Here is a 26,764-nt window from a genome sequence, read left to right as displayed (position 1 = left end):
GAACCGAAATCTATGTGGTAAGATTATTGACTTTTACAATAACATTGAGATGACAGTATTGTGAGTCATGACCCAAAGCATCATGTTTTCAAACTTGAAAGTTTTATGTGCTATTCTGAGCTTTTCTAAACCCCTGCCTCTAATTTCCTGCCTGATCAGTTTTCCTTTCATAGAGTTGTCTGGGGAACAGCATTTCAGATGATGTAAAAATTCCACTCAACATCCTTGATGCTCTGTCACAAATTTCAGTTCAAACACTTTAGTTTGGTATTTAAGAACTTTTAATATCCAGCTACCACCACCCATCCAGCCTCATTTCCCCCCATGTTCTCCCAAATGTGCTGTACTCCAGTCATAGAGAGTCATTACTTCTGGTCTCTGAATTGTCATTCCATGAATACCTCTATCAAAACACTAATTTAATCCTACTCAACTGTTACATGTAGATCTTTTCCCCACCAAGGACAGGAATTGTGACTTCATTACATATAATGATATAATAATAATACAATTTATAATATATATGTTATAAACCAACATAAAGCCCAATACTTTACATTTACTGATAGATCCACACCTGTTAATTAATTAATTTATTTTGATTTTGATTCTTTTTTTTAAAGATTTTGTCAGAGAGAGAGAGAGAGAGAGTGCACAAGCAGGGAGAGCAGCAGGCAGAGGGAGAAGCAGGCTCGCCCTGAGCAAGGAGCCCGATGTGGGACTCGACCCCAGGACCCTGGGATCATGACCTGAGCTGAAGGCAGACGCTTAACCGACTGAGCCACCCAGACCCTCACACCTGTTAATTTAATTGAATTTTCTATATGCCATGCATTATGACTACATTTTAATAAGTAAGTTTAGGGGCACCTGGGTGACTCAGTTGGTTGAGTGTCCGACTTTTGATTTCAGCTCAGGGCATGATCTCAGGGTCGTGAGATCCAACCCCAAGAAAGTGTGGAGCCTGCTTAAGATTCTCTCTCTCCCTCTGTCACTCCCCTCCCCACTTGCATGCTCTCTCTCTCTAAAAAAATTAATTAATTAAGTTTATAACAGAGAACTAAAGGAACTCTTAATGATAATGCTTAGTTAGTGTTAATGACCTATAGAAAATGTAATTGTGATTGATACCTACTATATCAGTCAGGGTCCTCAGGAGAAACAGAACTAATAAGACATATAAATACAGATATATAGATAAATTTATTTTTAAGAATTGGCTTATGCAGTGGCAGGCACTGACAAATCAGAAATTTGTAGGGCAACCTGATAGGGTGGAAATGCAGGCAGGATATTGTATCCTTGCAGTCTTGAGTCAGAATTCCTTTTTCTCTGGGAAACCAGTTTTTGTTAAGGCCTTCAACTGACTGGATGAAGCCCACCCACATTTTTGAGGATGATCTCATTTACTTAAAGTTATCCAACTGTAGATATTAACTATATTTTCAAAATACCTTCACAGGAATACCTTAATTAGTGTTTGACTAAATAACTGGCTCCCATAGCTTAACCAGGTTGACACATAAGACTATCACACCTACCAAAAGAAATGTATCACCATTATGTTGTGCATTGAAAACAAATTTAAAATCAGAGAAATCCTTTCCTAAGAGATCTAATGTCTATAACATTATGCTTAAATCTCATTAATTAATAACGGTAGGAAGAAACGTGTTAAGGAAATCATGTGTTTATAGAGACGTGGTTGTCATAAAGTGGGGTTTACTCATCCCCGACTAACCTCAGTGCCCCCTTGGAGATGGCAATTACTATTTTTACATTCCTGTTTAGGTCACTTTTTCAAAAGTTTCTCTTCATCTGGAATTCTACCTCAGTAACTTCAAGTTATTTCAAATATTTTGTTGGTATATTTTACCAGCTTATTACTTCAAAATAATCTAATATACCATTGAAAATGTCAATGATCTTTTCAGGCTATCATGAAAATTTTACTATTTTCTTCACCTGACTTAAATAGTATGTATTGTTTCCTCACTACTAGTCATTTTGTTTCTTGTGCCTAACCAGTTACTTATTTTGAGGCTGTCACATTTCAGTTTTTTAAATCTACCAATTTCTAACTATTGACTAGATTTTTGTACCTAGATATCCAGATCCAGATAACCAACTAAAATTAAGTTTCATTTTTGAGCCTATAATCTATCTCAGGCAATGTGCTCAGTGCTATCATCTGGAATATTTCTTTTAATCTTCACAACAACTCTAAGAGGTGCCAGTAGTGTTATTATTCCTACTTTCCTGATGACAAAATGGATATGTAAGAGTGGCCATTTGTGGTGGAGCTAAAATCTCAAACAGAATAATCTTATTCCAAGTAACTATGTTATGATGCATTACATACTTAAACCCTTCTATCTCAGAGGTAAGCACACATAAAAGAAAGTGCAACAGAACTACATATGATTGTGGATACAGTTGGTCACTTCATTACACTGCCAAAAGTAGCTTGGATAACAACTTAACAATATAAAAATGACTGTTACATTGTATTGAAATATTTAAATGTATCCCTTTATTTAGTATTAATATTTAATACATTGTGTATATCAAAATTAAACTACTTAAATAAAACATTCCTGAGTCAGTTTCTTATCTTGTCTTGTTGTCCTCTCTATTTCTCTGAACTACTAATAAGCTGAGAGAATATTCCAGAAATCTGAGCCAACCATTTATGAATTTTATAAACATAATCCTAGAAAGTTCCTTGACAAAAGACTCCAGGGGAATGCATTTGAATTCCAAAACCCTGACACAGTTCACCTCTCTCTCAGATTTATCATAGTAATATTAAAATATAAATTATAGATTGCCTATATTTGAAAAAAGACATTTAACAGGCTTTTAATAATAAGAGTTTTAATTATGCAGTTTACAAAAGGATTCATCATCAGATTCCTTTAAGCAGCAAGGTTCTTTAATACATTTAAAATATAATTTGAATCTGAAGATTACATGTCAGTGTTACCTCCTTGAAGACAGATTGAGATGTGATCAGCCTCTACTTTCTGCTTAACACATTTCTGTAGCATTTTAATTATTTTATTTCAGATATATAATACTTTAAAATAGACTAAATTAGAATAAATGGTAGCACAAGATATGATTTTGTTTGAAACTTAGATTTATTTGCAAAGTACAACAATATGCCAGTGCATACCGCAAATGCCATAGAAACCATGAAAAGTTTTAAAAGATTAATTTATGGTGCTTATGGTGATAAAGACTAAAATGAAATTTATTTTCAAACTTGTGTATCTAGCAGTAGTGGGAGCCACACAATAAGCTCGTGTATCTTTCTACAGCATTCAAAGTTAAGAAATGTAAAGCATGAATACAAGCACATATTTTTATAAAATAAAATGTAAAATTCCTATGAATTTTTAAGATTAAAACAACAAACTTGAGAGAAATTCCAAGTTTACTATATCTGCTTCAGGCTCTCTTCCTAACTCTTTTGGCAGTAGAAATATATTCTCCCCTTCTCTTAGGGATACTTTCTGGTGAATCAAAACAAAAAACAAAAAACAAAATGTAAATGTAGTAAGCTCAACAAGCAAGACATGCAGTGGCTGAACGGGTGAAAACACAAGACCAAACTATATGCTATATGCAAAAGACTCAACTTTGATTTAAGGACATACGTAGACCAAAAATGAAGAGATGAAAAAAGATATTCCATGCACATGGTAGCCAAAAGAGAGCAGGCAGGGGTTTCTATACTTAGAGAAAATAGACTTTAAGTCAAAACTGACACAAGAGACAAAGAAGGTCGTTACGTAATAAAAAAGTCAATTTATATGATATATTGATTGATATATACAGGTATCCTCCACTTTCAATAGTTCCCATTACACCACTTCACCTTTTACAAGAGATCCTACATTAGGATGTGTTTTCACTAACCAAAAGAAATCCAGAGATTTTTGCATTTATAGATTTCAGTGTTTGTTTTACAGCAAGCTGTTATAGAAGCAGCATGAATCATAAGCAGTGAGAGTGTTGCCACCGGGCTCTTTCCCTGGGAACTACACTCAGCATCTCAGTGTCAAGGTGCCTTAGCTTTGAACTGTATCTGTGAGCATCTGTGCTTTACCTCCACTGTGCATCTGTTAGCAAGATGTATCCTAATGTATCAGAAAAGCCTAAGATAGGATAGGTTATTTTTTAGGTCTGGGAACACTCAAAAAATCTTTCCATATAAATTAATGCTAATTGCTTTTTTACTTTATACCATTTCTGCTTGTGGGAACTTTCACAGGAGTGCTCTGTTTTGTGAGAGTGGGAGAAACTTTCAAAAAATGAAGTATTATTTGGCCTTAAAAAAGGAGAGCCTACCACTTGTAAAAACATGGATGAACCTGGATAATGTTATGCTAGGTGAAATAAGCCAGACACAGAAAGAAAAAAAAAAAAAAACTGCATGATCTCACTTATATGTGGAATTTTAAAAAGTTGAACACATAGAAGCAGAGAGTGGAATGGTGGGTACCAAGGGAAGGGAGGTAGGGTCAAAGGGTACAAAGTTGCATTATGCAGGATGAATAAGTCTAGAGATCTAATATGTTGTGTGATGACTATAGTTAAATACTGTATTGAATACTGGAAACTTGCTAACAAAGTAAATATGGGAACTGTGTGAGGAGATAATATGTTTATTAGCTTGACTGTAATAATCATTTCACTATATATGTGTATATCAAATCATGTTGTAAATCTTAAATAAATAGAATTTTTATTAAGAAGAATGAAATTTTCCTTAAAAACTGTCAATTCAACAGGAAGATATAATCATTATTAATGTGTATGCACCCAATATCAAAGCACCTAAATATATAAAGCAAAAACTGACGTATCTGGGGAGGGAAAATAGACAATAATATAATAATATTAGAAGACTTCAGTACCCCACTTTTGATAATGGATAGGTCATTCAGAGCAATAAGGAAAGAGCAAACTTGAGTACTACTCTAGACCAAATGGACTAACAGACATATACAGAATATTCCACTCACTAGCACCAGAATACATTTTCTTTTCAAGCAGTAATGGAACATTCTCTAGGATAGATTACATTATAGGACACAAGGCTAATCTTACTAAATTTAAGAATTGAAATCATTCCAAGTCTCTTTTCTGAACACAGTAGAAAAAAATCAGAAAAAGTCATAAATGAGTGGAAATCAATATACTCTGAATATCCACTGAATCAAAGAAAAAATTTTTTTAAAAATTGGGAAATAGCTCAAGATAAATGAAAATACAATATACCAAAACTTATGAACTTATGGAATACTACAAAGACAGTATTAAGAGGCAAGTTTATAGTGATAAACACCACATGTGAACAAAGGAGAAAAATCTTAAATGACCTAACTTACATCTCAAGGAACTAAAAGAAGAAAAAGCACAGGTTTAGCAGAAGGAAGGACATAATAATAATTAGTGTAAAAATAAATGAAATAGAGAATAGAAAAGCAATAGAAAAAAATTGACAAAAGCAAGAATTGGTTTTTTGAAAAGGTAAATAGAATTAACCAACTCTTAGCTAGACTAAGAGCAAAGGAGAAAAAGACTCAAATAAAAAATGAAAGAGAAGACATTACAACTGATGTCACAGAAATAAAAAAATATCATAAGAGACTATTATGAACAGTTGTACTCTAACAAATTGGGCAACTTGAAAGAAATGAATAATTCCTAGAAACATATGATGTACCAAGAATAAATCAAGAGAAATAGAAACCTGTGCAGACCAATAACAAATAAGGAAATTGAATCAGTTACCAAAAATCTCCCAACGTAGAAAAGCTCAGGGCCAGATGGCTACATAGGTGAATCTTACCAATGATTTAAAAAAGAATTAATACCAATTCTTCTTAAACTGTTAACAAAAAAATACAAGAGGGAATACTTCCAAGTTCATTTTATGAAGCCAGCATCACCTTGATACTAAAATTAGGCAAAGGTACCACAAAAAAGAAAATACAGACCAACATCCCTGATAAACATGGAATCTTCAACATATTATTAGGAAACTGAATACAATAGCACATTTGAAGAATTATACACCATGACCAAGAAGGATGTTATTTCTGGGATGCAAAGATGTTTCAACATATGCAAATCAACAAATGTGATATACCACATTAACAGTAAGGGACAAAAATCACATGATCATCTCAAGAGATAGAGAAAAAGCATTTGACAAAATTCAACACTCTTTCATGATAAGAACCATCAACAAACTAGGTACAAAAGCAATTTAGGTCAACGCAATAAAGTCCACAGCTAACATCATACTCAATGATAAAAAAAAAAAAACTAAAAGTTTTCCTTTAACATATACAACAAGGCAAGGATACCCACTTTCCCACTTCTATTTAACATAGTTCTAGAAGTCCTACCCAGAGCAATTAGATAAGAAAAAGAAATAAAAGCAATCCAAATTGTAAAGGAAGTAAAATTATCTGTTTGCAGGTGACATGATCTTATATTATATGTAGAAAACCCTAAAAGACTGAAGAAAACAAAGCAAAATAAAACAAAACAAAACAAACCTTATTAGAACTGAGAAGTGAATTCAGTAAAGTTGTAAGACACATTATCAACCTATAAAAACATTGCATTCAATAAACTAACAGCAAACTATCTGAAAAGAAAATTAAGAAAATAATCCCATTTACAATAGCACCAAAAATAAAACACTTAGGAATAAAATTAAGCAAGAAAGTGAAAGGCTTTTATAGTGAAAACTATGAAACATCAGTGAAAGAAATTAAAATACAGACAGATGGAAAGACATTCCATGTTTATGGATTGGAAAAATTAATGTTTAAATGTCCATACTACCCAAAGTGTTCCACAGATTCACTGCAATCCCTATCAAAATCTTATTGATATTTCTTGGACCTTGAATAACTGAAGCAATCTTGAGAAAGAATAAAGCTGGAAGCATCACAGTGTCTGATTTTAAGATATACTGCAAAGGTGCAATAATTAAAACAGCAAGGCACTGATGTAAAATATAAGCAAACATACCAATGGAACAGAATAGAGAGGCCCAGACAGAAACCTGCAGGTATATGGTCAACTGATCTTTGACAAAGGTGCCAAGTAGACACAATAGGGAAAGGATAGCCTCTTTAATAAATGGTGTTGGGAAGACTGGTCATATGCATGAAAAAGAATGAGATTGGATCCTTTTATTACCACTCACAAAAGTTAACTCAAAATTCATTAAACACAAGACCCAAAACAATAAAACTCCTAGAATAAAACATAGAGAAAACCTTGAAATTGGTCTTGGCAGTGATTTCTTGGGTATGACACCAAAATCACAAGCAGCAAAAACAAAAATAGACAAGTGGGACTGCATCAAGCTAAAAAGTTTCTACACAGCAAAAGAAACCAACAAAATGGAAAGGCAACCTGTGGAGTGTGAGAAAATATTTGCAAACTATATATTTGATAAGGGGTTAATTTCCAAAATATATAGGGAACTGCTACAACTCAATAGCAAAAATACAACTAATCTGATTTTTAAAATGGGCAAAGGACTGGCACAGACATTTCTTCAATGAAGGCATACAAATGGCCAACAGGTATATACAAAATATTCAACATTGCTAACATCAGGGAAATGCAAATCAAAACCACAATGAACTATCATTGTCACTTCACACTTGTTAGCATGGCTATTACCAAAAGTCAAAAAGATAACAAGTGTTGGCAAGGGTGTGAAGAAATTGGAACCCTTGTGCATGGTTGGTGGGAATTTTAAATTGGTGCAACCAGTACGAAAAACAGCATAGAGATTCCTCAAAAAATAGATACAGAGCTACCAGAAATCCCACTTCTGAGTATTCATCCAAAAAAAAATTGAAATCAGGATCTCAAAGAGATGTCTGCAGCATTATTCACAACAACCAAGATATGCCCATGGGTAACAATAAAATATTGTACACTTAAAACTTTGTTAAGAGGGTAGATTTCATGTTAATTGTATTTTTCCCATGTGCACACATACAAAGGGAGACAAAGATAATTTGGAAGTGGTATATTTATTACCTTGTTTTAATGGTAACATGAATTTATACATCTGAACTCATCAAACTGTATACCTTAATTATGTAGTTTTTATGTGTATCAATTATACCTCAGTAAAGCTGGGAATAATACACTAACAACTGAGACTTTCTTTATGGATGATCAGAAGTGTTGAAAAAGAAATAAAAGTAAATACCCCACCCCCCAAAAATCAGACAGTTAAGCCACTTGGATGATATTTATAAAAATGAATAATGTTTAACTTCCTGTATTGTTTTTAAATCTGGTAAAAATTTGCCATTTTAAGAGCATCATTTGGTAAGAAAAGCAGAAAAGCCACATTCTTGAACTAATAGAAGCTTTTCTCACTACTATTTATAGCTTCCCATTAATCACATGAAATATAAAACCCTCTATTTCTGAAGCATAGTAAGAAATGCTTTTTAAAAAATAATGGGTACTTAAAATTAAAAATGAATACCTGAGGGAGATTATCTGAGTTCTTTTATTAAGAAAAAAAGTTAATCATAAGATAGAAGAATAGTCTCAGATCTGGTTGGGATTGTTTTTTCATTGATGGGGTTACCATCAAACTTATAAATTCCTTAATGTTGAAGTTGTTGAATATTGTGGGAGTATTTCTGGCTGTACTTTGTGGAACCAGTTCAATGCTATCTTTATAGGGTGTGAACATGCCACTTAAACTGTATTCCCCTGATCAGTCTATACAATTATCATTTTGTTAGCTGCATGAGCAATTATTAATTTCTCTAGTATGACAAAGTTGTACATATTTTTCTTGTCCATGTGGTTGTTAATTCTGTTCTCTAAGAAATAAGTTTTGCCCTGACATACGATGCTCTTGGTCTGTCCCTGATCTGTTAACTTGATCCCCCAAGTACTTCAGGTTATGAAGGAGTTTTATTGGTAATCAATGGACATGTTCTTGAACGCAGTTTTTCTGTGATGCTATTTTTTATGATTCTATGATACATAAATACTCAGTGATTTTCCAGAAGTAGACCGAAGTTTTCTTGTATACTATCTCCTAAGAGTACCATAATGCTTGCTTATTACTAGATATGACCTGCATACTAATTATATACAAAAAGTCATAAAAGTTATTATTGTTGAGAATATAATCTAGATACCCAGAATGTAGAACACAATGGAAAAAAAGAGATATAATAAAATATAACATTCATAAAATTCTCCTGTAAATTACTGAGTATTATTTGGTGAGGACTCTGATAAACTTCAAGTACTAGATTATGTTCTTATTATATACCTAATTTTTGTCTTTGTTTGGTATCCTTTTTCCCATCTTTCATCAATTTAACAAATATTAAGAACTTGAACTATGGATATGTCAAAAGTGTTTCTTCTATTGCATTTTTTTTTATTCAGGTGAAATTCACATAACATAAAAGTAACCGTGTTGAAGGTTAGTTCAGTGACATTCAGCACATTCACAATGTTGTGCAACCATCACCTATGTCTACTTCAAAACAAAAAATACTTATGATTATTCCTGCCATTCTTAAAACTGTATTATAGATTGAGTAGCATACATGCAATTTCTTTATTAACAATACAGAGGCATGTGATCTTGATCTTGAAGGCAAGGAAATAAAGTTTAGTTAGCTTAAGTAATTTACTGAAGATCATACACATAATGGTGCTTAGCCAGGATATCTGTTTCAGCAAGCTATATCCATTCTTTTGTGTTAAACATATCTGCATCCAGCTCACCTAGTACTAGTGAATGAATTTCTAAGGCAGGTAGGCATGTCTGTGTGCTGGCGTGTGGCAAGGTTGCTGTTACTCTGGTGTGCTATTTCAGAAAAATATATTATTTGAGAGCTTGCATAATATAGACTCCTAACGTATGCTTAAATATTTTCTTGAGATTAAAAGTTTGTTGACTACTGCAATTATATTTAGCAACCATCACATACAGAGGAACTGTTTTATTTTCTGTGGTATTCTTTATCTTTTCATTGCTTTAGATATGCCTCTTCTGTAAAAGACGGTTCCCAGTATTTTGTGCTCCTGATTGTGACAGATGGTGTTATCTCGGATATGGCTCAAACCAAGGAGTCCATAGTCAATGTGAGTAGGGGTCATTCAGTTTTGGGCTGGCTAAGTGACAGCATGGTGCTATTTAGGTTGAATAAGCAGAGTTTACTTTAGTTGACTTAATAGTGAAACAAAATGCCCATGCCTTTGCAGCTGATTGCATTCTTAACCTTATCCAGACAGCTCAAATGCAAATGTACCATCAATCCTTAAGGACTAACCTGAGGGATGTCGATAACTGAGGTGTAAAAAAATTATTTCCCCCCCAAAAAATAAAAATAAATAAGATGATAGCGTCACCTTCATGTGCATGAGTGAATTTACCTCTACTAGTTGGATGTCCTTGTACACAATCTTAAAATTTGTACGGAGTATTTCTTAATATTCACATTTCAGTTACAAGAGAACTGTACTGACATTCTGATTTCTATAGAACTGAAGGGATTGGACTTGATTCACAAACCATTCTTCTTGTCATGATTCCTAGTTATTTATTTTTATGATTATTTGATTGTCTTCTTTATAAGACTATAATCTATAAAATCTGTATTTACTAGACTGTAATCTATAGAATTATATCTTATCTTGCTATTCCAAGTTTAGCAATGTTTGGCACAAAGTTGGCATTTAGTAAAAATGGGTTGCATGAATGAATTGCTTATCATATCTCATAATAGGGAAAATACACTTAGCTGTTTGGTGGAGGGAAAGAAGTTACATGTGGAAAAAAAATTATAGACATATACTTAGAAAAACCATACATAAAAAGCAGTAGAGCTAAAGGCTTACACATTTATTTGTTATTTTTTAACTAGACACATGGGTTGAATTCATCTTGATTTTCTTTATGTTCTGGTCAGTGGCATTAGTGTGCACTTGAAAATAGGAACTTAATAATTTAGGCTTAAACTAACAGGACATGATATACTGAGGAACAATGATTCATAATTTGATGAACTTCATAGCTGCAGATGTGGTCATGTCAGCTTTCCATCTGTCTGTTGCCAGATCTCATATTCTGACCATTAAATTATTTTAAATGATTACGTAGTGTAAGTGATACCTATGATGGGAAAATGCTATTACATCAAATATTCAGTATCCCTCACAATTTCATGGATATTTAATACATAAATTAATTATTCTAATAATAACTTTCTGTAATTATTATTTGTATTCACTCATTTACTATGAAAATTGCTTTTCTGACCATTGGGTGTAAATGAGATAGAGAAGGGCACTACTGTTTCACAACTATAGTACCTTTTATTCCCCATTTAGCAACTGAAAGATTTTTGAGAGGAGCAAGAACATGAATAAAGTGACCAAAGATACCCAAGGTCAGCTTAGGGAGATGTTGGCTGAGAATAGCAAGTGAAAGCAGATGAGCAATACTTTTTTATTTTTTATATTGTCCAAGGCCAGTCATTCCTGAAGAACGTCCCACTGAATAAGTGTGTGTACAGAGTTCAAAAAGAATGAGTAGAATCGAACATATTATTCCGTGTTAATTTTAAATATGTTCAAACCTATCTTAGTGAACATCTTGAAAAAATATCAAAGCAGTATATTATTTTCTTCTTAAAACTCAGTTCTTTTCTTAAGAACTCAATCTCTTAATTGTGAACTACTTGTGTATTCTCTTTGAAGGCTTCAAAACTTCCAATGTCGATAATTATAGTAGGTGTTGGACCAGCAGAATTTGATGGTGAGTAATAAAATTTCAGTAGTATTCCTTGGGGGTTTATTTACTCTGATTCATTATGCTCTAAGATTCCTATCACTCGTTCTTGTATATAAGAATGTGAATATGAATGTGGATCTGAATATAAGGTCCATGTACCTATAGACATAAATATAGATATCTCACAGTGAAGTCTATTAAGTTGAGCAAATGAAAAGATTGTCTTCTGACTAGGGTATTATCTCTCTGGTATAGATTAATTCAACATGTAGCTTCCTATTCCATTGGAGATGGTTTGCATCTCAAAATAATATTTTTTGTGACTGACAGAGTGATAAATTGAGTTATTGTTCCCAAGGCAAAATACACTCTGGGTTCACTAAAAACCTTTGAGGATGAACCCTAAATTAATAAACCATTAGGTTGTGAAGAGAGATGTTAGCACAAGCATAGTATGCTACTTTAATGGGTTTTCAGACACTGGCTAGTTGATAGACATTAGCTTTATAAATATATAAGTTCTGTCATATGAAAGAGGAAAGTAAAATGAAAATGGAACTGACCATCTGAGATTTAATGACACTTTATAAAATTATGCTAAATTGAGTGACTGGGTAGTTCTGAGTTTGGGCTTAGGCCTTGTTCAAATGCCAATTAAGTGACAGGTGGTTGTGTAACTAGTGATCTGGGTAAACTTCTTTAAGGATAATCTGTTCCCAGGCATCTGGTGAATTCCTTTCAGGAGAACTCTGTGGCGACTGCATGATCACCTCGTATTCACCTGCTTCAGGTGTTTTGACATTAACAATGACAGTTTATTTAGCTTGGGACTTTGGAAATGAGAATAATTTTAGAATATTTGGAATAACCGTTGGTACGTTACAGGTTAATTTAGGCACGTACATGGTTAATTATATTACGATCATCACTGGGATGATTCTCGTTGAACCACCAGAGCCTCCTCCGTAAGGATAGGGTAGATCTGCCAATCTCAGAGAAAGCACCACAGGCAAAGTTGTTATATTGCTGACCCTGGAAATCCTCTCCCTTCAATTCCATGCTTGGCTGGTCATGCTTTGCATCATTAGAATCTTCCAGTGTCTAAAGCAAAAGTCATTTAGCTCTGCTGCTGCTTCTGCTAATATTTTCTCAGCCTCTGAATATTCACATCTGTTTGCGTCGTACTTCAGGCATGAACTTGAGACATCCTCTCTGGAGTCAGGAAAGCTAAGAGACATCTTTCTTGTTAATGCTTTGTGCACTTGATCATCTGCATTTATCAGTGATAGACTGCAATTCACAAACTTCACTGATGGCTAAGGTAAACTAACTCATGCCTTCTCCTTCGGTTACTAATTTGCTTTTGCCTCAAGGACGCACCTCTCATTGGGTAGATCCCAGGCCAGGTCTCCCCGAATCCTGGAAGTCTGTGGTTAGGTGTATGACCTAACCTCGGTCACTTGCTCCTTAAGAGCCTGCACACATCATGTGTGAATACAGAGCCACTGACCCGTCCTGGTGTCTATTTCTGCTCATATATTTCTATTCAAAGCAGCAAGCACTACCCTCATCCAACTGCCACAGCTCTTTATTTTCTTCATTTCTTTGGCTCCCAATGAATTATTTATTAGGGTTTTAAGGTATGATAATTCATCATTTTCCTCTCTGACGTCCCAAACTGAAAAAAAAAATATGTAGGAATCACTCAGAGACCACAATGTAAGCTTTTTATTACTAACAATGCAGCGCTTGAGAATATGGGTTAACCTTTGCACAGAATCAGACTTGTCACTCTTTTTCCACCAAGGTTAAATGACTTCAGTCTTATCGACAGTTTTATCCTCTCTACAAGGGCAGAGCCTGGCCTATTAATCACAGCACAGGGAGAAATTACATTCAAACTGAGGATAGGCTGCTCCTAGTGAGAGGGATTTCAAAGTCAGTCCCTTCTCATTTTAGTAATCCCATGAATCAGTCAGTCGTCTTTCCACGTGGAAAAGAGAGTGAAGATTGTAGACAAAGAGGGAAGTTGCCTTCCCAGTAGAATTCCTTCCTGGGAATCAGAGTGACACTTTCCTCTGGCAAACATGGGGACAGGGAAGTAGGGTCCTGCGACACCTGCCTTCAGCTTTCACCATGATAAAAGTTTTAATAGGATGGAAACTCTTCCAGAACAGTACTAGACAAGTAGACTGTTCCACTAGGAAACACAGATGCTTCTTTTTTTTTTTTTTTAAGATTTTATTTATTTATTTGACAGAGAGAGACACCGCGAGAGAGGGAACACAAGCAGGGGGAGTGGGAGAGGGAGAAGCAGGCTTCCCGCGGAGCAGGGAGCCCGATGCGGAACTCGATCCCAGGACCCTGGGATCATGACCTGAGCCGAAGGCAGACACCTAACGACTGAGCCACCCAGGTGCCCCCACAGATGCTTCTTTAAAGTATTTTTCTTTCACTTCTCTCAAAATACCTCTCTACTCTCCATGGCTAATAAGAAAAGGACAGAATACTCATGTTTCTTATAGAAAATCTGTGACTTACATTCAGCTTGTGCTGTCCTGTCAAGAAGAGCCTTTCTCTCGGCACTTCCATATCTACGGTAGAGTAAGTTTATATATCACACATAGAAGCCGACATAAAGAAAGACTGAGATAAAACTTGCACATTTTATCAGTTAATCACCTAAATCCAACATCTGCATACTTTCAACAAGAAAGATTGTTTGCATGGGCAAGAAAGGCAGACTTGTCATCTGTTCTTTGAAGGTAGAGGAATTTGGAATAAACTATTAGATTAATGAGTATTCAAATGTCTCCTTTCTGTATTTTAATAAGAGTAATTTAAAACTCTCTGTGTAATTTTCCTCCAGTGATTTTTCTCCTCTATAAAGCACTTTCATTGAGAAGAAAGTTTTCTCAAGGCAGGATTTCTTTATCCTTAAAAGGCAAAAATCAAATTAAAGCAGCATCGGGCTACCTGCTTTGATCTGAGTTAGTAGAAGGGGAGAAATAGAAAGGGTTCTAATCTCACTGTGTCTCCCATGGCTAGAAAGAAGTGCAATTCTCTCTCATAAATGTTTCTTTCCAAGGAGAAGTACTTGTGGAGAACTGGGGCTTACAGTCTCAGGCTCCTTGTGGAGCAGATGAAAACCCAAAGGGTCAACAGGACCCTTCCACCATTTCCACATTGTGTCTTTTCTCCTTGCTCTCAAAAGCGTAGCCTCAGATTCTTGCTCCCTGCAGCTTTTTAACCCCAAGGGCAAGCTGAAAAGTGGGCGATATTTTATAGGATCACATTCTAATACATTATTGCCTGAATAACTGTCATTTTCCTTAATTGGAATGAAGCATTCACAAAGACCGATGGAAATTGTAGGGGATTGTGGAAGGTGAGATCCAGATTATCATCAAATTCTTGTTTTCTGTTAGAGAGTAAAGGAGAACTTCCTGCAATTGCTGGCTTTTCACTGTCGCAGTACATTTATGTCTCAGAGTCGTACGAAAATTTTGAAAGCAAAACTAAACCAAAGGAAGGAATTAACTATCAAAAGTATTTGAGCGTAATGACTTCTCCTGTTTACATTCCTAATAAGTATGGAAGAAAAATAGCTCTTTTGTAATTTTCTTCTTCTCCTTCTTCTTCTCTTCCTCCTCCTTCTTGTTCCTCCTCTTCCTCCTCTTCCTCTTCTTCTTCTTAATTCCGTTTAGTTCAGATACAATGTAATATTAGTGTCAGGTGTACAATATAGTGATTCAACACTTCCATATTACACCTGGCGCTCATCTCGACGGGCACACTCCTTAATCCCCATCACTTAGTTCCCCCATCCCCTCCACCCACCTCCCTTCTGGTAACCATCAGATTGTTCTCTTAATTAACAGTCTGTTTCTTACTTTGTCTCTCGCTCGCTCTTTCACTCTTTATTTTTTCCCTTTGCTCATTTGTAGATCTTGTGTATTTCAAATAAGTTAATTTCCTTATTATTGATAATATACACATTTATTAAATTATGACATGTATGTCTAAGCACATTATTGAGTGGTGGCTCTATCATTTATGATCACTTGTTTCAGCCCAGACATTGGCTCATGAACATGTGTAGAAAAGTAAAATTTAAAACAATGTTTTTAACCCAGATGCATTATCTAAGCACTGAAGAAAATAATGAAAAGGTGAGGATTGTATTCTGCCTGAGCAGTAGTTTTTGGAGGGTGAAGAGGCAAACATTATAATTGCAAGTGGCCCTCTGGAGTCTGGTGAATGTCATGTGCATACAAAATGAATTATAAGTAGTAGAATTATACTTTAAACACAAATTAGCATTCCTCGTGTAATTAATTATTTAGAGAATTCTCACTGAAAACTTAATAAACTCTGGAAAATGTTCTTAATTGCAGCATAACATTACTTTATTACCAGCTGTCCATTTATATCACAGCATTCACAAATACCAGCTGATCTATCTAATGTTGAAATTATTTATTAACCCACAATAAAAAAAAATCACACTTCAGAAAGCCATACTTTATCCAATCAATGTAGGGCAGAGCAAATCCCTCTTTGTCTTAAAATCCATTAATAAAGTAGAAGTTGGGCAATATGGATACATAAAGTTCAAATTGTTATTGGAAATTCTGTGATTAGAGCCAAGTTTCTTAAATGAGAAAGACAACAAGAGTTAAATGGATTAGCATCACTTGCCCAATCAGTCATGTAAGCATATAACCCAGAATTGAGAACCTCTAGGATGGGAGCTATACCCATACTACACTGGCTCATCCATCTTGCAAAAGGTCACATGGGGTCTTGGCTAGCTTTCTTCAGTTGTAAAATTTAAGTTTCATGGCAGAATGACTGAGGAGATGAAAGGATCGACAAGCTTTCTGCCTTGACACAGGATGCATTGCTACTTCAGACATCTTGATTTCCTATCACCTACATTGTTTATGTACATGGTGGAAATGCACTGGATAAATGGTCTTATTTTATTTTCAAGCGATGGTTGAATTGGATGGAGATGATGTAAGAGTTTCCTCCAGGGGAAAATATGCGGAAAGGGATATTGTACAGGTAAGAAATTTAATGGAAATTATTTATTTAGTTCATTGTGAGGAACCTGTCAGCTCTGATTTGTAAATAAACAAATTACACTGAAAGCAGGACTCTCAGGTTCTGCTTACTTTATTCAGTTGATTGTCTATGAGATGCATGGCAAGTAGGCCCTAGAATAAGTACCCAGTGACTCTCTTGTATTTCAGGTTCACTATATATAAAATAGAAATGTTAATAAATGTCTTTTCCTACTTTAATATTACCAGAAAGTATCATCATTGAGATCTTTGGTAAAATTAGAAGCTAGAAACATTACAGACTTTTTAATGATGCTTATCTATTCATTGTTTAGTCCTCAACAAAGACTAAATATATTTTAAGACACCTGATTACATTTCAATGTAAATAAATTTAGTGGTAACAAACCAAAACTAGATATTTTCATATTTCTCCCTAGATTATGGTTAGAAAAGTAGAGAAATAGATCTTAAAATTATATATAAATATATAAATTTATATGAAAATATAAATTATATATATAATTTATATGTAATTATATAGAGATGATATATGATATGTGATCATATAATAATATATATAATACAAAATAATAACATAATAATTTATGTTGTATATATGATCTACACTTGTTCTACTATTCTGGGAGTGAATAGAAGGGAGGCAGCCAATCAATATAGTTCAAATTTATCATTGAAAGCAAGTAGTTAATTCAACTAAATGGCTACTTATTAGTTTCCATATCTTTAGGTTTTTACAAGGGAAAAGCAGCTGGAGGTACACCTTTTTAAATGGGAAAGCAAAGGTCTCAGCACACGCTATGAAAGTTTTGAAGGAGCAAACAATGGACTTCAGTATTATCTCCTTAATAACAACCTATACATTCAACCAAAGAACAGTCCTTAAGAGACTCTCACAGAATTCGGAATCCTGCAGAATTTAATTCAAATCCCAAATTATTCACTGTGATAACTTGAATGAGCTTTCTAAATTTCAGTGTTTTGGCATTGTTGTAAAGATTAAGTAAGATCATGTAGATAAAATACATTTCCAAAATAGAACTCAGTAAAAGACAACAAAAATTGATTAAAATACTTTGAGGGAGAAATATAAAATAATCTGTAAATTTGTTGGTATGAAGATTAATATTGATAAAGATTTTAAAAAGCATTGTTCTTTATTAGGCAGCAAAAATAAATTTTAAAACGGAAACATCTGTATAACAGTTTTTTAAAAAAGATAATTAAATATGATTTAAACTTCTTAACCTAACGTTCTTGGTAGAGTAAAAAGCACTCACACACATGAATGATTAGGTTAAAAGCAGCTGAGAAAAGGAACAGGATGATGTGGTCATTTATTTAAGTATCCCATGGTGTTTTGTTTTCATAATTAGACACATGATTATTCACCTTAACCTTATTAGCATAATTATAGGTCTAAGTAATTACACTTTATCTAAAAGCTCTGACTCACAGTTTCCAAAAAATCAAATTACTGAAGGGAAGTATGAATTTGAAGTTCTTTAGAATGTGTTATGTTGCTATTGTAATGCATTTTTACAAAATCAGTAGAGGCATGCTCATATCTCATGGCATCATGATGATGCTTAAGGGAAACGTGTTACTATTTTCTTCTGTAAAGGGTAGTTAAGATTGCCCGCATTGTTAAGGTTTCCTTTAAGAGGAATGATCTGTTATGTTAGTGACAAGCAACAGTCATGCCTATTAGCATTTATAAAATGTCCTTGATTGTGAAAGTAGTCTCTCAACAGATATACTACATTGGGCAGAATATTGAGATTGGACCCAGATCTATGAAATTATAATATTGCCACTCTGATCTTGAACAAGTCAGTAACTCTCTCTGAACCTTCATTTCATTATCTCTAGACTTTAAATTCTTTGATCTTCTCTTTTCATGATGTTGTGAGTCTCAGAGGAAGTAAACATGAAAATATTACATATCAGTATAAGGTATATATCCATATAATCATGTTTCTTCTTGAAAGTCGGAGTCCTTGAGACCAGTCTCCCACCTTACAGTAACACTGGGATCCCCAACGATTCTGAAGACACCTGGGGATATAACTAAATACTCAAGGGATTCTACCAAAGTTGAACTGAAGAGTTGTTGGATCTTACAGATACCGAATAAGAAATTAAAATGTCTCCAGAAAATTAGTAGCCTCCTGAATGACTGTGACATCTTGACTTACATGCCTACATTTACTTAAGGGGATTTGATAGATCCTTTTCTGATTTCATGGAGAAGTTCCTAAATGGTGATCGGTCTTTTAGCAATAGTAAGCAAGGTAATCATTTACATATCACATTGTGTTGAAGAAGAATTAGCATTCTCTCTCACCTCAAGTAAGGTTTTAAAAACATTCCGCCATCACAGATGGGCACCTGTGTGGCTTCAGTTGGGTAAGCATCTGACTCTTGATTTCGGCTCAGGTCATGGTCTCAGGGTTGTGAGACCAAGCCCCGCATTGGGCTCTGCACTGGGTGTGGAGATTGCTTAGGATGTTCTCTCTCCCTCTGCCCCTCCTCCCTCTAAAAGAAATAAAAAATAAAAATATTCTACCATCACAGTTTTCCAGGTTTCACCATCCAGTAAAATGTTTTTTTTAAATGAGTTATTTTCAAGAATAGAAATACTCTTGAATATTTAGAATAATGGGGTCACAAGAGCACACCAAGGATAAAATTGTCAATCTCCATCATCAGAAAATATCTAAGCCATCACAATTGATGCTGTAAATACTGCTGGCTAAAATATTATCAGAAAATAGGGTCCATTTAGGCTCTCTTACCTTTTTATTACTTCCAATTTCTTATATGTTGAAGCAAATCAGGTTAATGCACTGCAAATGGAATCCAAATTTTTTTAAGTGGGCAAACAAAAGCCTAAGGCCGCAAATAATAACAAAAGCCAAAGGTACCTGAGGTTCAGCAGAAAGTTGAGGGTAGTGGATGGAGTTCTCATTATTATGTCAAACCTTAAGTGGTTTCCAACGTCTTCATATAATAATAATATTGAGTCATTTATTAACTCCTTTTGTATGCTAGGCAGGCTAAGAGCTATAGTATCACTTCACTCAATCCTTAATTGACCTTATATAGGTACTTTGATTACTACATTTTACAAAAAAAAAAAAGAAATGAGGTTTAATTCTTCCTGTCCATAGTCATGTAGCTAATAAGTAGAGTCAAGATTTAACCTTAAAATGTCTGATTCTAAAATTCTTAACAAAATTGTGTATTACTTTGATTCTAAAACCTAAACATCGCATATAAGAGTCTCCATGTCTTGACCCCAATCTTCCTCTTTAGCTGAACACACACACACACACACACACACACACACACACACACACACTTTGTCTAGACAAATAGGACTACCAACTACCTTTGCATCACACATTTCCATTGTTCTTGTTTTTATTTCCTCTTATTATTTCACCTGAATACTCTTCTTTATCTGTGCTGATTAAAATCCTACATTTTGAAAGTTCTCATTATATAGCCTTGCCCAAAGCCCTCTCTGCACACCTAAACTAATTTCCCTTCTTTGAGTTTATTCACATACCACTTTTATATCTTCCTAAAAATACTGGTCACTTTTTGCCTTGTAGTAACTTATGCATAAGGAAACGGGCCCAGGTAGCAACTTGTGCAAAATCATTTAAGTCATAAATTGGTAGATCCAAATTTCCAACAGAGTTCTGATTCCCAAACCTGTGTTCTTTCTGTTATAACACACCTACTCTCATAAAAGCCAGTAGTCTAGTGAAGATTATTAGGATCTATTTCCCCTTTCATATTACTGTAGTGGTTCATGTCTCAGGGTTCGATCAATTTAGGTTCAAATGATAGATACTCATAAGCATCTGATCTAAGTTAATTAAACTCTCCAAGTTTCAGTTCCCTCTTCTGTAAATTCAAAATATGGGTAACATGCTTATAAAAATTTAATGAGATACTGTATAAATCTTTTAGCAGAAGACCTGTTACCTACCAGTTGCTCGATGAATGCATTAGTGCCAATATTAGTTATTATTTTTAGATTGTCTGTTGGCATAGTCCAGTGCAAATTCATTTTTATGTCAGTATTTCATAGTAGCTGTACCTTGACATGGGACACTGTAGTCAGCCTTATGTGTGATTATATTCATTGCCTCAAGATTGAATCTCATGACTATAGTACAAATAGTAAGCAAGATGATATCCTATGGTTGTTATTCTAAAACTTAAAAGAGTAATTTTCTTAAATCAATATATGTAAAGGCTTCCTATTTGTTTGTTTGTGCTATGAATTGGCCATTGTGTATAATGTAATGTCATTTCTTCTGTCTGCATGCAGCTGTTGGTTGGCCTATCATTTCCTTAAAAATTATATTTAAATCATATTTTCCATTAAAAGGAGAAAAATAACCTTGAAGGGTTAGACTTGAAAATCACTAACGGAGCTCTGCACAGTAGTTTTCACATAGGCAAAGCCAACCGTTAGAGCAGTCATGTGGAACATTTTCCTTGTACAGGATGGATGCTGAAAAAAAAAATCTGTAGAGTATCAAGGATATAGTACATTTCTACAGAACAGAATGCATTTATTGGTATTCTCCAGATGAATGTGATAAATTCGTGCAAAGTTAAAACTGATTTATCCCCCTAGACTGAACATTTTAAGGGTCCAAGTTAATTTGTGGGGACAGTCAATGAACAACACTCATCCACAAATGTGTGAGCATTATTTTGAACAGGAGGTCCCCAGGTACGGTGATCAGAAATGAATGATAAAAAAAAAAAAAGACAATAATCAGAGTGGCCTGAGAAGTTGAGCGGGAAACTGATTGTAGAAGGATATGAGCAATAGTGTTGTAGAGGGCATATTTTTGTCCTGACAACTGTAAGATTTGACATGAAGAAGAGGTAAAGGAAATGAAGAGTCACTTGTGATTTTCATCTCTCGCTTAGGAGAGTACCTTGTGACGTGACTGAAGAGCTGAATGTCCCTGTGGGAACGGTTTAGATAATTTCAGTTAGTGAGTAGAAAGTTCTCAACATTTTTTGTCTACTCCCAGCATACAGGTGGGATGAGGTATACTCCTGTTGACAACAGGAACTCTCTATGGCAATGATTCTCACCCTGGGGGCAAGGTCCCCCAATATTCAAGGGGGCAGGAAGAATCCATGGCCCCACTGAACAAGCCTAAGTTAAACGTGATACATACTTTCCTCTTCAGCTGAAAACTAAGATTTCTTTCTTACCCATTATTTATGAACATCTTTTAAATATGAGTAGATCTGCATGTATTATGAGAAGGGTGGTTGTGAATCTAAGTTTTGACATCCCAGAGCATCACAACATTCTTAAAGATGAATTTTAATTTACTTCAGTAAAAAAAAATTAGCACATCTCCTAGCATTTGCTGGAAAGATGAAGCAGTGGGTGTTTTAAAATAACAAAAAGGCCAGGAATTACTTAGAAGACAACACTGATATTGTACTTAAATCTGATAGAGCTAAATGGAGAAGGATATTCCTTATATTTAATGTTTGATGTAAATGTAAATAGAAAACTATTAAGAACATAGTTTTATATTTATATTGAATATACACATGTATAAGTTGATGAATAGTAATAGTAGTGATGATTAAAACAACCACCATGTATAATACATATTATGAGTTGATCACTATTTTAAGTACATGTTAACCTCCTTAATATAGCAACCTAATAAAGCAGGTATTATTATTATCATCCTCATTTTCAGAAGGGGAGATGGAAACAAAGAGTGGAAAATCATTTGTCTGAGATCGACCAGCTTTTGAACCAGGGCATCCTAATTCCAGGGTTGGGGAGAATAGGGGGTAAAAAGAGAAATGAGTTTTATGTCCATGGTGTAGAAGTAAAGGTAAAGGGGCAAAGAAAAATATAAGAGCAAAGTTGAGGTAAACATACAATAGGTGAGATCAACTGCTTGCCAAAAGTGCCATCCTTTCCCTCAAATGGATATATTAGCTACAGATTTCTGAAAAACTGAACTCTTAAAAATAAAGTTTAAGGGACAATTACTGGATACTCAGCATACCCAGTGTTTATTTTTAAAATGCTATGCCTGGAAGGGAAAAATGAAGGGGGCGGGAATCAGAGGGGGAGACGAACCATGAGAGACTATGGACTCTGAGAAACAAATGGAGGGTTCTAGAGGGGAGGGGGGTGGGGGGATGTGTTAGCCTGGTGATGGGTATTAAAGAGGGCACGTACTGCATGGAGCACTGGGTGTTATACACAAACAATGAATCATGGAACACTACATCAAAAACTAATGATGTAATGTATGGTGACTAACATAACATAATAAAATAAAAAAAGTAAAATGCTATGCCTTAAAAGAAGGAAGTAAGCTCTTGCAATATATCTTTTTCTCATTAATCCTCAATCTTATTCATTCCTGTTTTCTCACTTTTCTAATTATAGTTTTAGAGAAAAAGAATAAACCCTTTTTTACACCTCTTTGATTTTTTTTGTTAAGAATGTCAAGTCTTGTCCAAAGTTAGATAATTTGACTTCACACAAGTTCACCTCCCCTTAGCTCTCTTCTCAGTTGAAGATTATATTCGCTCTACTAGTTTTTCTTACCCTGGCTTAGCTACCTTCAGGTGTAAGAGAAAACTTGGTCACCTTTCTACACCACTTTTCTAAAAGCTGGGCTGAGTTTTCTTCCTGGTTAGCAAGACAGGGTAAAATTATAGTCATATAGGTTTCTTCTGCCTACAGTATGTCTTATTTTAAAAAGAAAGGAGTAATTTTCTACTCTTCCTTAAAAGAGACTGTGTTCACTGCATAAAAAGTATTACACTTGCTACTTGATTTCTTAACATTTTAATTTGGTTTACCTGTCGCAATCTGACCATTTTACAGCCTGTTTCCCCATAATAGTTTTTTCTGAAAGCACATCTTGAGTAGCTACTTAAATCAAAAGTAACTTTTTCAAAATAATTTTTTAATTTAATTTTATTATATTATGTTAATTACCATACATTACATCATTAGTTTTTGATGTAGTGTTCCATGATTCATTGCGTATAACACCCAGTGCTCCATTCAATACGTGCCCTCCTTAATACCCATCACCAGGCTAACCCATCCCCCCTCCCCCCTCCCCTCTAGAACCCTCCGTTTGTTTCTCAGAGTCTATTTATGGTATAGTAGGAGATGGGAGTGTGCTCTCTCTCTAGAGGAGAAAAAATGATTTAACTCAAACTGTTAAATATTACACTTAGAAATTGTTCAACATTCTCAAATGTCTTCACAGTGCCTTTTCTCTAAGACCTAAAATTACTGGGTTCACAACATGAATGGTTCCAAAAATTTCCAGGTTGCTTCAAGAATCATCATGTCTCTGAAGGCAAATTGAACTAATGCCCTCAAACAGCACATGTTTATTAACTTAAGTAACCGTCATAAATGAAGATAGAATCAGGCAATTTACTGCCAGAGTATTTAATGTTGAGCTGATAATGGCTCTCACATAATTGCTTCTGTAAAGATAGAGCAATTATTTTTATATGATATAAAAACAAGAATGATGATATTTCAATAAGAAGTATACCAATCTTACGCTGAATTATTTTTTTTTCCATTCCAAATTACAGATTTGAAAAAAACCAGTATCTGGGACATGTGATTTGATGTTTTACTAATAATTAAAAACACTTCACATGTGTTTAGGCTTCTTCAACAATACACACTTTCTTTTTTTACTTCCACTGGATACTGTTTCTGCATTGAAAGCTGATTTCGGCACGTATTAACTCCATTGGTAGGAAACCAGGCCCTGACGAGGTAAATGCTCTATCCTATTGGGAGTCAGGTGAGGTATAGAACTCAAACCGAATACCTATAGCAAGATGATGGACCTGTCGGGACCAGGAGACAGGAGTTATTGGGAGAAAAAAACATAGAAAATAATTACAGCCCTTTTTAGATAAAGCATATACCATAGAAAGGTTTGGTCACAGTAGTAGCTAGCTAGCTGTTCGTAATGAATCAAATCTCTTGAAAATGCACAGTAATGATTATCCATCTAACCATTCCTCCAGGCTTCTCTGATTCTCAACTAAATGTTTACATGTGTTGCTTTTTGTGTCTATTAAACAGCATGCTGAAGTCTCTGAAATAACTTTCTTTCACCTCTGTTTTAGTTTGTGCCGTTCCGGGATTATATTGACAGAAGCGGAAACCACATACTGAGCATGGCTAGATTGGCCAAAGATGTCCTCGCTGAGATCCCTGAGCAGTTCCTTTCCTACATGAGGGCCCGCGGAATCAAGCCATCCCCGGCGCCTCCGCCCTACACCCCGCCTACACATGTGTTACAGACTCAGATCTGACTGTGCTCCGAACGGCTCCCGTTAACTATTTATCAGTTAGAACTGCTGAGTCAACGCTTTGCTCCTGGTGCTCTGTCATGAACCAGGGAATGAGATACTTTTCTCAGTTTGGTTTCAGCAGTACTGGTTAATATGCTTTCTTGGATCCAAAATTAATTCTCTTTCTAAACCAAAACTGTAAATATGGTTGTTGCATGAGCAACAGAAAAATTGTTTAAATGCTTGAAGCAAAATATGGATGTCTTCTCTGAATCTTTTTTTTTTTTTTTTTTGGCGGCAGGGGGTGGGGGGACAGAAACAGCTAATTTCCAATGTATTGTTGGGAAAAAGCACAAACTGTTTTTAACTCAAATATTGTCCTTGACTGCTGTGTGTATAGGAGAGCAGTCTCTGTATCAATGTTTACATGTTACTACTTTTTAAATTTCAATACTTTTATAACTGTTCTTAAGAATAAGAGTTTTGAATATTGAATCCTTTGTCTTCTAAATTGCAATAGCTATAATCACAAGAGCAATATCTCTTTGAATGACTGTCTGGACAAATACAATTGCAAATAAAGGGAAGGGAGAGATGCTTCATATTTCTCAGTAAGTGAATTGTCTTATGAGGCCGCATCTGCTTAGTAATGAGTTCCTCTGCGTTGTTTGCCAAGTATGGGAGTTTAAGCTTAGCAGATGTGTATCCTGTACGAACATGCATTTTTCATGGAGCTTGGATTCTAAATTTAGACTGCAGCCAGTTTATGTTCTGTAATTCTCAGTAGGAATAATAAAAAGTCAAACATTGTGAACTGTAAAATGCACAGAAAATACTTCGTGTACAAAGCAGCATCTTTATATTATAACGCTATTTAGAAAAACTAAAACCCAGAATATTTAACTGTGAACCATGTAGCAGAGGTTTTAAACTTTTTATTCCATTATACCTTGTCTAGATATTTTAATTCAAAGGGATACTGGCTCTCTTGATTTGGACTCCTTGTTATCACCTTTTCATGTTGCCATGCAGGGTGCACAGGCTGGAAGTTTTTTGTGAAATTCCCAGTGAAATATACACAACCACGTGACTTAGTGCACAACACATTTGTGAGATAACCTACTCCTACATACTGAACTGCCTGTCCACAATGACTTGTAAAGAGTTTTTGCATGTACAGTTTTTACAAGAATTACAGTTTTGTGACGTTGTGTCTAAATTAAAGCATTTCTTTAGAACAAATGGCCTTAAATTCTCACAGAATTCCTGGAAATGATTGTGAATTGCCTTCAAATAATAGAAAAGTGTATTTTTTTTTCTTTTGTGTCAACAATGTAACTGCTTTATAATATTTTTCCTTACTTATATCCTATTTACTACATGGTTTATTTCTACTGTATGTTTGTTCTCTTTGTCCAAGTTGACTTAGGGTGACTTTTATAAGCATGAAACTATTTTATTGAAAAGAAAAATATATACA

General features: G+C 34.7%; 1 protein-coding gene across 1 annotated transcript in view; it reads left to right on the top strand.

Moving 5' to 3' along the window:
* CPNE8 (copine 8) overlaps window positions 1-25,305 on the top strand; it is a 224,197-nt gene extending 198,892 nt beyond the window's left edge. Inside the window, exons 17-20 of the mRNA XM_028113255.2 lie at window positions 10,077-10,179; window positions 11,797-11,854; window positions 16,827-16,900; window positions 25,117-25,305. Of these exons, the coding sequence (XP_027969056.1) occupies window positions 10,077-10,179; window positions 11,797-11,854; window positions 16,827-16,900; window positions 25,117-25,305 (424 nt within the window). The remainder of the gene's footprint in view (window positions 1-10,076; window positions 10,180-11,796; window positions 11,855-16,826; window positions 16,901-25,116) is intronic.
* Window positions 25,306-26,764: the final 1,459 nt, after the last annotated feature.

The sequence above is a fragment of the Eumetopias jubatus genome, unplaced genomic scaffold (genome assembly GCF_037043125.1).
Source record: "Eumetopias jubatus isolate StellerSeaLion01/CBP00866 unplaced genomic scaffold, mEumJub1_p1.0 scaffold_8, whole genome shotgun sequence".
NCBI lineage: Eukaryota > Metazoa > Chordata > Mammalia > Carnivora > Otariidae > Eumetopias > Eumetopias jubatus.
This window is presented reverse-complemented; position numbering and strand designations above follow the sequence as displayed.